General features: G+C 41.6%; 1 protein-coding gene across 7 annotated transcripts in view; it reads right to left on the bottom strand.

The window, feature by feature from the left end:
• Positions 1–12,299, bottom strand: part of HDX (highly divergent homeobox) — a 103,050-nt gene that overhangs the window by 23,972 nt on the left and 66,779 nt on the right. For all 7 annotated transcript variants that reach the window (XM_006026980.3, XM_006026978.3, XM_006026979.3 and 4 more), the window contains 2 exons: positions 4,028–4,235; positions 2,184–2,263 (listed from right to left, as the gene is read on the bottom strand). In XM_006026980.3, the coding sequence (XP_006027042.1) occupies positions 2,184–2,263; positions 4,028–4,235 (288 nt within the window). The remainder of the gene's footprint in view (positions 1–2,183; positions 2,264–4,027; positions 4,236–12,299) is intronic.

The raw sequence follows: 12,299 nt of genomic DNA, 5'->3' as shown, positions 1-12,299 counted from the left end.
TCCAAAAAAGGAGCAAAAATATATGGTTTCAGCTGTTTGCAGTTTCTCTTTCTTGATTTATTGGCAAGAATGCCAGCCTCCTACCACTAACTGATTTACATTCATTCCATATGGTAGAAATCTAATTTAAATATGAATAAAAATACCAAAAAAAACCACCTCATGGGCACTGTAAAAATCCATAAACTTGACATACTTTATCCTATCACAATATACTTTCAATATCATTCTTCTCACTTCACTGAGACTTTCCTAAAAAAAAATAACACATTGCAAAACACCACGTATGTGGTGCTAAACACTGTAAAAAAAAAAAAAAAAAAAAAAAAAAAAAAAAAAAGCACAAAACATGATTATACTAGTTAGTGACTGAAATAATTTATATTTAAAGTAGGATTATAACACTGATCTCTAAGGCTGCAAATAGACATTCCCTTTGTACAACCATAAAAAATTTTATGGCTGCACAAAACCCAAGGAAACAGATTTTCATGCCCCTTTGTTATGTCACAATTGCCCAAAATTTTGGTCACAAAGGCAGGTAGAAAAAGAAGTGTGCCATTTTTTTTGTGACAGATGTCCACCCTCTCCAGCTACCCCAGGTAGGTGCACTCAGAGTTCACCTGATCCGATGAGCCCTGAGAATTTCCATGCAGGATTACGCCCCTGAAGCCCTGGGAGCACCTACCAAGGTTCCCTGCTTGCAGAGAGACACCCTGCGCACACATATTGTGCTGCCTTGCCCCAGCTCATTACAATAGGCAACATCTGTGTTGCCCAATAAAGCTCGTCAGCTGTGTGTGTTATAAGCCTAACGTTCCTAATTGGACTTATGCTTGAAAAAGTTAAAAAGCTTCCAAAGAATTTTCACAAAATTAAGTGAATACACACAGATAAAAATCTGATATTTTGCTTAACATAAGCATAAAAATAGCTAGTAAAACCACATGGATCACATTCATCAGTGGTAGAAACAGTGCATTCTATGTAGCCAATGATGAACTTGCATGAAAATTATCATGCAGGACACTAGGTTTGAGGCTATGATTTTCAAGGCATATAATTATTAAACACTATTAAACACATTATAATGAAGCATATAATTAAGTTTTAGTAGCATCAAGACTTGTTCTTCTTCACAGAACATCTAAGTAGCTGCAGATCAAATAATGCTACAGTCCCAAGTACTTTTATGGGTGGAGTTCTGCCATCAAATATCAATTCCTTGCAGGATCAAAGTTCATCACAACTTCTGTGAAACTTTTTCATGTTTACCTACTAAACTAGTATGAATTGGACAGAAAACACTTCCAGCATACCTGGCACAACCCTTCTGAAGAGATAAGTTTGCAATACAATGTCAATACTTAATGCCACCATGCTCTTTTGCCACATTACAGCCATTCTGTGCTTTATCTTCTTTTAGAACAGTCCATATTTTCAATGATAAAAGGGGAAAGGGTTTTAATTTCCACCCCACATCTATAATGCAAGTTTCATTTGCAGTAATAGTACAATTTTAAAAGTATACCGCTCCCATCAGGAAGATGGGAGGAACCCTACATATGCAGTTCTGAATTAAATACCAACAAAGTCTGTATGAACTCTGTGGATAAGAAGCTGGAGAGACCTGGCCTCCTCACTTTGTCCAAGCTACTCAAAGTAATATTTTTTATTGATATCTTCATTAGTTTATATATTTGCTCACTCTTACTTGCTTCTTGTAAAAATATTTTGTAAAACTAAAATGTGTTGCACCCCAAAGTGCAAGAACACAGGCTTGTTCTTTGCCATTCTTCTTTCCATTTCATGCCAGATGTCAAGACTGGTTTTGTACCCAAACAGAAACTAAGAAAAGACTACAGTACTCAACCTCTTGGCCACGTAAAGATTTAAACTCACGGCCTCTGATATCAGAAGCTATTATGGAGACATGCTTTCACACAATTAACTTCTAAAGCACAAGATTTCTGCTCTTCAAATTATATGAAAAAAATATTTTTTTCTCTTGAATGTGACATTTTTATCAATTACTACGGTCTTTATTGTTTATGTTATAAAAAGAGGTTCTTTTTAACAGAATATTCAACTGAAATTTTCACTATACAAAAAGCTCTGCCTTTGGAATACTGTGTCAACAGTAATAAGAGATTGAATAAATAGGTTACGAAAACTGTATATACCACATTATCTGCAGATACTGGATTTTGATCCTCTTCTTTATGGCCAATATCTTCATTTTGAAGAGCTTCATTGGCTTCTTCTGCAGAAACAAATACATTTGCTCTTTTACTTTTTCTTAGATTTTAAGTTCAGTATCTTTAATGCATTTTTTCATGGATTTGTCTAAAATTTACTATTGGGTGACATCTTCTATGATTTTTAAACCAAAAGGGACTGTACAACATGTCAAATCACCATGCCTTGAGAAGACAAACATAATTCCTGTTAATCTCCTACATCAAACACCAACATTTCAGTATTTACAACTTCAGTCTGAGAGTTTGACACTAGAGCTGGCAGGAGATTTTTCATTAAAGGAAGTCTTAAGGATTATTTGCATTAAACTACCACTGAGGTCTTATTTGTAAATTTAGAAACGTTTTTGCAAACTTGGGAAGGTTGTGGTAACTGTTATTTTATCAAATAATTAATTATTGTTGGTGTACCCATTGTATTTATTTTCCAGAACTGTTTAACTGCAGCTCGATTTATTTTGAAGTTGGGACAAGAAGGAAAATAATCCTTCTGTTAGAATACATAATCTCCCTTTCACTCTTAGTTGGTAAGGAAATCCTGCACTTGTCCTGTGGCTCCATAAACCTTATAAGCTTCTTCTCATTGCCTGTATCCCTTAAAGCTGTATCCTGAGTTTCAAACTGCCTAGCTCGATGAAGAGTGTCATCCTGCACTTTAACTGCAAAAAGTTCATATTTTTATATATATATATGTGTGTGTGTATATATATATATATAAAATAAAAATCCTGTTGGACCAGTTCATTCCCCCTCAGGCATGTCAAGGATTCTAAGAGCTTTGCATTTTACTTGGCTTTCAATACTTCTGCCCAATTCGGTATCATCTTCTTTATTCCTTAGAGTGGTCTTTGACAAAGACATTGCAAGTTTGTTCCTAACAGTTCTCAATTTCTCCAACTCTTTCCTTTAAATTACTCAAACAGACAGACAAGATCAAATCTGACTGCCATAGCATGCACTAAAATAGCATCCCTTTTAGTCTAGATGTGCAGGCCTTATTGATCTCTTCTAATCAGAAATGCTGGGAGCAATTAGCTGAACATACAAAGCCAGTGAAATATAAAAAATAGTAGAGTTCATCTGCCTTAGGGCCCAGAGTTTTAATTAAAAGAAGGAGAAGGAAGGGGAGACACGGATGACTTGCTTTGGTCATTCTGTTCTGTATGACATAAATGAGCTTGTCTTCTATTCCCTTTTAACATTCAGAATAATGAAATTGCAAGAGTGGGAATGCACATTTATTCAGACACGTGTACAAACGCATACATGCAAAATATGTACAAATGCATATGTACCCTCACCAAAGCCTAGTACCACAGACTCTGCCATCCAATTCTCCTGATTATTACCTAGCTGGCGAAGAGACATCCAAGGCATCTTAGAAAGTGCTTAGGCTAGAATTTCTGTTTTTGCTGTAACCTGACTTCACTGACCTGATTATGCATCTGAAGTGATTGAAGAGAACTGACTTGTTAGCTTATTTTTGTGCATTTTTTAAAGGATGCTAAAAGAATAAATGCATACTCTTATTACAGCTTGTATAAATCTACATAACTATCTAAATAAATATAAAAAAACTTGCCCCTGTCATATCAGCTTATGACTGCGACTAAAAAAATAGAGGTCTGAATTTATTAATACCTGTCCATGTAAGAAAAGCAATTATTTCAGATATTTTAGAATGTGTACGTCAGACAGGATTAAAAATCATATGAAGGGCATCTAATGGGAAAAAAAGGATACAGAGTAATAACTACAGCTTCAATTACCTTGTGAACTTCCTTCGGATAAGCAGATTGATACTTCATCATTCCTATCATTATCATCACTCACTTCGGTAGCAATTTCTTCTCCTGGAGTAAGCGATGATTTAGTACCAAATTCTGATTGATCAGAGAAATCAGCAGGGCCTCCTCTAGGGGGTGGGACTTCAATCCCCATTAAACGATATTTCCGTCTTCTGTTTCCAATCCAAGTCTTTTAAAGAGAGATACAAATAGATAACATAAGAATCTAGAACATAAACTACAGGCCTGAAATCAAGAGAAAGAAACATATCTATGTTATAGAAGGCAAGATCTTTGGCCCTGTTCTTTCCGTTCTGCACCGCATGCCACTGAAATAAAGATAAACTGAGTAGATCTGCTTGCCTTGGTATTTTCCAAGGAATCCTCCAAGTATCTATGCTACTGCATTTTACACAGTAGCTATAGCCAGGAGAAACTGGGCATTGTCAGAACACTACTGGGTTCATGTTTTTCTTTGTTGCAAATAATGGCTTTATTAATTGTTGATAATCAGATATAACAGGGACAATCTTAAGGACACTTTAAATTAGGGCTGTCAAATTCACTTGGCCCCCCCACAGGCTGGATCCAGATGCAGCAGTGAAACAATCAGCAATGTTAAACACTGTGGTGCTTGAACCTTTGGGTCAGGCAAGGGAGCTGCAGAGATTAACAGCCATGTCTTGCTCTACCAATGCTGGAATACACCCATAGCCGTACCATGGAATTTGGTTGTGGGTTTTGCCTCGCATTCCCAGTCACCCCAGCAGCCCTGTGAGCTGGATGACGTGGCTCTGAACACCATATCTTTGACACCCCTGCTTTAAAAAATGCTAGCAACTGAAACTGCTCTAGGATCAAGGACTCTAAGAGTTGACTCAAAATTGCACAGCACTATTGCCTTACATTCCTTTCAGGTAATCTAAATTACCATACTCTTTGAAAGATAAACTTATACTCAGAGGTATCAAAACATAATGGATATACAAAAATTATGGGCATGCTTACTCTGTCCTATATTGTAGACCGAAAACTACATTAACAGGACATTAGCAAGGTTGCAAAGCGAAGCACTCAACAATCCAAAATGCCAAAATTAAGGTGGCTCATCTCTTCTCATCTGACCAATCTCTCTCATCTGCTATGGTTCTGTTCCACAGGCCCAGCCTCCCCTAAATGCATCTTCTCTTTCTAGTCTCTTCCTTCATCCTTTCTTGGCTAAGCCCCTTTTTCTCCTCGTCAGATTAGATCCTAGTTCTACTCACCTTGCTCAGCAGCTAATTGTAACCTTCCTTTACCATGGTTTGCAGTCCAAATTTCCAGCACCACCTCTCCCCCCACCACACCCATGTCCAGTTGTTTTTTCCTCAGCTTTTCCCATTAAATCACAGATCCACCAGACTTCTTGTCTTAGATTGTTTCATTACATTATTCCTTTTTAAAAACAATTACTTTGAAACGATCTATCTTCACTTAACTTGGTAATGTTTTTCATTGTTTTAGGCTAACATATTTTTTTAATAGCATGGGACCTTAACTTGTTCAGCCTTCGCAAGAGAAGGCTGAGGGGGGACCTGGTGGCTGTCTATAAACTCACCAGGGGGGACCAGCAGGGTTTGGGAGAGACCCTGTTCCCCCTAGCGCCTCCTGGGGTAACAAGGAACAACGGCCACAAATTGTTAGAGAGTAGGTTTAGACTAGATATCCAAAGGCACTACTTCACAGTCAGGGTGGTTAGGATCTGGAACCAACTTCCAAGGGAAGTGGTGATGACTCCTACTCTGGGGTCTTTAAGAGGAGGCTGGATGAACACCTCGCTGGGGTCATTTGACTCTTTCCTGCCATGGCAGGGGGTCGGACTTGATGATCTGTTCAGGTCCCTTCTGACCCTACTTATATGAATCTCTGAATCTATGGGATCTACCTGCAATCTATATATTCATGAGAGTTCTAAACATGCAGTACATTTGGTGTTCTGGTCTTTAAAAAAAAAAGAAAATAGTGTGCCAAAGTGCAGGGTTTTTTTTTTAAATTACTTTAGTTCTTAGAACTAACATTTGTATGGCTTCTACATGGTCACAATTTATTTTTCCTGTGTTTAAAAGTGAGTGACTATTCATCCTCTTCTAATGTGAAGTATTGAAAAAATACTGCAAGAATTATTTGGAACATATGGACAAGACAGACTGTTTATTTTTCTTTTGAATGACTTATTTTGCAGAGTTTTTGAAAAGCAGAAAACAGAACCACATATTAAATCCTGTATATTAAACATGCCTTGTGAAATACAGGCATATGCTTTTGAAATGTACTGATTTAAATTTGGAAAGTAAATATGTCATTTATTTATAGGCTTTCCTGTAGCACGCATCACTTGATAGTGGATATTATGGAGCAATGCACTGAGATGCATCTGAATACAAGTTAAGCTGCATTACCCTTTTCCTCCCAGAACATTCAGAAGTCTGATATCCAAGTATATCAATATGCCATTTATTCCGTTCACCAGACACTAACTTTTGGTATACGTCAGTCAGGAGAGAGAATAAAAAGAAACAACCTTATTAGCCACAAGAAGCTAGGTAATCAACAGTAACCAGAAAAAAATGAAAAAGTATTGGACGCTTTAATGAATGATTGGCACAGCATTCATGTGTCTGAGAATACCATGAAACAGCTTGTTTAGTTTTTGGTGCCTTGGAAAACACTTGAAAAACAATGTAGGGGCTTCAAATATGTACAATAAATTACAACCTTCAGTGACTCAGGACACCTCTATAAGTTACATTTATGCCATAATTATTGTATTAATCACAGCATAAATGGCAAGGGTTTTACACATGCACCCAATTTAAGACATCGAAGTAGGCAACAGTCAATCTCTGGATCATGGTGTGCATGTAAGAGGTCTAGTCAGGTGCCTGATGAATCTGCTTTTATGGAGTCCTATGACTATCCCAAGATCTTCGACATGTATGCCCAAGCAAGAGTATGGAGCAGTAGAGATTGCCCAAGAACTACCATCTCCACTTTAGACCACTGAAACAGAATCTAAAGGCCAGACTGAGTAGAGACATTCAATGCCTCAATGGCTGTAGCTTCTGCCAGAAAGCAACAGATAAGAACTGCTGATGACTGCCTAGTGCCTCAGTGAGGGCACATTTCTGTCAGGGTGATGTCCTTCAGCCTTTCTGCAACCAAGGAGTACCCATAAGATAGTGAGGGACAGGGTTTTGAAGCATCTTATACTCACTCTGGAGGTTGCAATGTTGTGGTATTTTATAGGAGCTACCCAGCCACAAGTAGCCCCACCAAACTGCCACCAGGCCCTCCAGTTGGATGCAATTTGCAGTCATGCCCAGGACCATATAATGGCAAACAGCCAAATGAATGTTTCACATACAAGGTAGAACTTTTTTGTGGCTGGTTTGTATAGCACCTTAAATTGAACATGTAGCAGGTTCAGGGCTGCCCCAGGGCCAGTGCCAACAATCAGCTGATTGCACTGCACTGGATCATGCCAGGCTGGTGGCACCTGGTTGATGCAAGGGGAGCCCAGGATCATGATCATGCACTGACAAGTAGAAAGGGCTCAATTGATATGGTCTTGACACCAGGAATCAGGTCCAATGTGTGGCATAGCAGAAGGCACAATTGTTGGGATTGGAGCTCAGATCCCATGGCACCTTTTAAAATGACCAGGGCCTAAGGGCCAGAGGCCTCTGAGAACAATTTTCATTAACATTTGTGCCAGAGGATTCACTGAACATTGAAAGACTGAATCTGATGGAACTTACAGGGCAGATGTGAATATCATCCTTATGTGAAAAAGGAAAAGCAATACGTTTCATAATGGTATGATTCCTTATACCACAGAAACAGCATTTTATATGGCTCTACATACACAGGCCATATATATTTTTAGAAAAGCAACATTTCTCAATAGAAAAATAACAGGAAAAATTTAAATGTTCTATGTAAACAAGTGTACACATTAAACCATTTTTGTCATACTTCACAATTTACAAGGAAGGGTAAATAGCCGTACAGCTACTAGAATTTATACTGTCCTTGTATGTTTTCCATAGTGTGTCATACATGGATTCCATGCATTGAGACTGGAGAATATTTGCCAGCGGTACCCACTTACGTCCATATGTGAATGTAAGCTATCCTTGTGCTGCAGGACCAACAGTCAGCCCAGTTCTTTTTCTATCATCATTCCCATAGATTATATACAGCAGTGCTTCCCAAACTTTTCCTCAGCATGACCCCTCACCCCCATGACCTCATCCACTCATGTTGCAACCCCATTTGGAGTGGCAACCCACAGTTTGCAAACTGCTGATATACATACTAGCCAAATGCCTGTCAAGAATGATGGGGCGGGAGGGGGGGAGGTGCGAGGGGAGGGGGGTGGGATGGAGTGCTACCACCTAACACCCCATGCTGCTGCTGTTCTGCCTCTTACAGGGACCAGGATGGGGGAACTGAAGCCAGCACTGCTGGACTCAGCTCCCCCACCCTCTGTCCAGTCCTTAGAGGAGCTTTGGAATCATGGTGGTGCTCCCCCATGTTTGGAGCACTTTGATTCGCTATTTCTGTCAGCCAATCAGCGTGAATAAAGTGTTACAGACAGACAGACAAACGTAGGCTTTTCTAATATTAGAATGAAGCAGAGGGTAAGTAGGTTAGGTAGCAGAATAGACATAGGAAGGATACATCTTGAAGAACTGCAATAACTGTACAGCCAATAGTTCTTCTTTCTGTGGATGTTTCACTGTAGGCAGTTTCTATGGCCCCCTCTACATGTTACATGTATTGTACTATTAACTAGTTGGGAGTTCCTTGTGGTTCAATGGTAGAATCCTTGTCTGCCACACAAAAGACCCAGGTTTGAATCTCGGCTACTTATAAAACTACAGGCATGGAGGCACCAAGTGCCTGGATTCATGGAGGCACCTTCTGGCCTTTGGATTCTGTTTCAGTGGTGTAAAGTGGGGGATGGAAGGCCTGGGCAGCCTCCACTCCTCCAAACTCCTGCCTAGACATGTGCGCCAAAGGTCTGGGTGACCTCTCATGCATGCACCATGATCTGAAAGGATTAACACTTGCTAAAAAACACATTAACTGGTTGATTGTGCAATTACCTTGACACCAACAACATGTGCAAAGTAGCTATCACACAATAAAAATCTTCAACCAGCTATAGTTAGACCTCAAAAATGTATACTAACTTTAAAGCTGGTTGCTGTCAAGCTTTAATTTGCACATGTAGCAGGGACCCAGAGACCTGCAATTGTAGACACTGGATCCCAGCAGCACACCCTCCAAGGCTAGGACCCATCTGGGTCCTGGCAGCCATGGGGCTTGGCTGCAATCTCCCAGCCCCAGGGGTGGGTGGAGCCCCCAAGGCTGGGAGATCATGGCTGCTATGATCTTCCAGCCCCGGAGACTCCCTGCACTTACAGGGCTGAAAGATCATGGCTGCCATGATCACCCAGCCTTAAGGGTGCATAAGGAACCCAGTTAGCTAGGAACCCCTCACAGCTGAGGGAGCTTCCAGCTATGGGAGCTTGTTTCTTGCCAGTACAGGGGAAGCCCAGGATTAAGCTCCACCTGCACCTGCAATAAAGCACAGTGGGATCTAATGTGCAACCCCACAATGCTGCTTCCTGTCATGCACACATGGCATGGCAGGAGGCGTGATTGTGTAGATTGTGCATTAGATCCTATTGCCTGCATGTGTAGAGGCGGCTTAAAGCAGAGAATATTAAAGAGACAGCTGGTTGGAGTCCTATTCTAGCAGAGTTTGGAGGACTTCTCTATGGTTGAAGCAGTCACCTATGATAATTCAGATCCCTATGTTGCTTCTTTGCATATGTTAATAATAAGACACTCGTAGGCTAGGAACAGACATTCAAAAAGCCTGAGCCTGAATTGATTCAATCTTTGCAGGTTAGTCTACCCTGCCTAGGCTGAATTAAGTTTGCAACTGCACAGACACTGCCTCTGGACTGAAGAAATGCCTGCAGTGGCTCAGGCTAGAAGCCAGGGGGGTACTAGAGCAGCCCTCCCTTGCCTTCCATACTGCTGAATGGAGGGGAGTGTGGTCAGGCCCCATCAGGACACTTTGATTAGAGAGGGATTCCAGTCCCCACTGGTCAGTGAGGAAGCCAGTAGGGGTTTACACAGCATAAATCACCCCATCAGCAAAACAAAAGGATCTCTTATTAGTTTCTCTTCTTAAACAACATTTTATAAGGAAGGAATGGAGGGACATTGCCAGCTACCTGTTGATTAACTCCGAAGAGCCCTAAGCCATTGTCCTTTGTTTTGTCTCGCATAGCATGGATGCAGCCAGCATGTAGTATGCTAGCTAATGCTGAGAGGTGTCTGTGTAAGACAGAGGGGAAGGGGGATCCCTGCTTGAGCAGGCACTAGTGTTGGGGGGGGGAAGGTGGGAGTAGGAGGAAGCCAGGCAGATGCCAGTGCATCTGCAGTCTCTGCCAGAGCTGCAGCCAGGGAGCAGATGGGTGGGGTCAGCCCTGCTGGGCTGGAGTAGAGAGCAGAGCTCCTCCCAGCAAGACATCTGCGATTCTGGGGGACTCTGATTTAACTTAAACGAGGAAGGGGTCTGGGCCAGGCATTGTATAAACCAATTTGAGCCAAATCAGTTAAGTCTAATACTACATTCAATGAGGTTTATCTCAAACTGATTTCAGCCATTTTTCAACAGGTTTAAACCAGTTTCTGATCACTTAAACTGATTTATGTGCAATGTCTGTCCCTAGCCTTAAAAAACCTATTGAAGCTGCATGAGCCATGGATGACTGCACTACTGCTCCTTGGTGCTGGCAGTTCAGTTAACTCTTAGGCCAGTACATATGTCCTAAGATCTACTTTCCACTGCGTAGAAATTGCACCACTCTTTTTGCCTCCACAAATGAAGCAAACAGCATAAAATATCATTTGAAGGACATTTTTCTCCACAGAGAAAAGGACCGGGCTTTTCTGTCACCCATAGTGTATTTTCCCCTCTTTGTGATGTGCATGTGGGTTGGAAATACAGGTTCAGTCTAATAAGCAGATCTATTTGGCAACAGAAAATTGCTCAACATGTGAGATAGCCTAGAAGGATTAAGTGCCCTTCTCAACTGCTATATTTCTGTGGTTCTAGGAGTTCTGAAACTGTTGGGGCTGCATCAATTTCAAACTTGTTGTTAAAGTCAAGGCATTATGAATAACATTGTAACCAGTCTTAATAAGGTGCAGACAGATGAACAGAAGCTGAGCCCAGGCTCTCAACTAACAATATAAAGAGGTACAAAAAGTTGAGAGGGAGCTGTTCCAGACTGAAATATAGCAGGCACACTTAAATCAGTTTAAGCTGTGTCTCCAGTATTGAAGGTGACTGGATCTGGCACATGGCTACAGCCATTAGTAGTTTAATTAGCTGCCAACCTTACCTGAAAACAAAATTAAGTGGCTCACACTGTAGCCGAGTAACTTGTATAATATGGGACTCTGAAGCCATCTGTAGCAGGGGGCCCTTCTCAGGGCCAATTTACCTTTGGCCCACCCACCTGTCTGAGCCAACCACCCGCCTTCTCACCCCCCCACACCTTGATGTTAGTTAATTAATTAATTAATTAATTAATTAATTAATTATCTTAATAAGCAGGAGGCTGCCCATTACTTGCCCCGATGCCAGGGGGCGCTATCTACGGCTCTGTACTTTCCCTAAACCACAGCCCATGCCTCGCAGATGTCATCCACTGTTGTCAACATCACCAGCTCCACTCTGGACCCCAGAATCCTACTATTTGAACTCCACCTGGATCCCTCCTTTCAGGCAGCCTACTCTGCCTTCATTCTAGGCTGCACAGCTCTCTGAGCTGCTTTCCCCTTATGGGTATGGTCCCCCCAGGACCTTCGGCTACACTGGCCCTGGCCCCACCTCCAGGCCAGTCGGAACCCCAGGCCCTCATCTCTGGGCGTCCCTTGTGGTGGAGGCCCCTGGCCCTTCGACCCTTCCAGTCCTGGCCCCAGCATTGACCAGTCGGGGGATGTCAAGATAGGTTTCTGAGTCTATGGCCCCATTCTTTCGCTGGGGTCCACTTTCCGGACCCTACAAGGGGGTAATCCATTCGGTTGTGTGAGCTGGGGTTAAGGTGCCCCGACCCACCTTTCACCAGGGTGGTAACTGGCCTGGCATTTCCTGGGGGGCTCCCGCGCCACTGAGAGCCCCACC

The sequence above is a fragment of the Alligator sinensis genome, unplaced genomic scaffold (assembly GCF_000455745.1).
Source record: "Alligator sinensis unplaced genomic scaffold, ASM45574v1 scaffold666_1, whole genome shotgun sequence".
NCBI lineage: Eukaryota > Metazoa > Chordata > Crocodylia > Alligatoridae > Alligator > Alligator sinensis.
The sequence above is the reverse complement of the archived record's forward strand: the minus strand, read 5'-3'. Positions and strand labels throughout refer to the sequence as shown.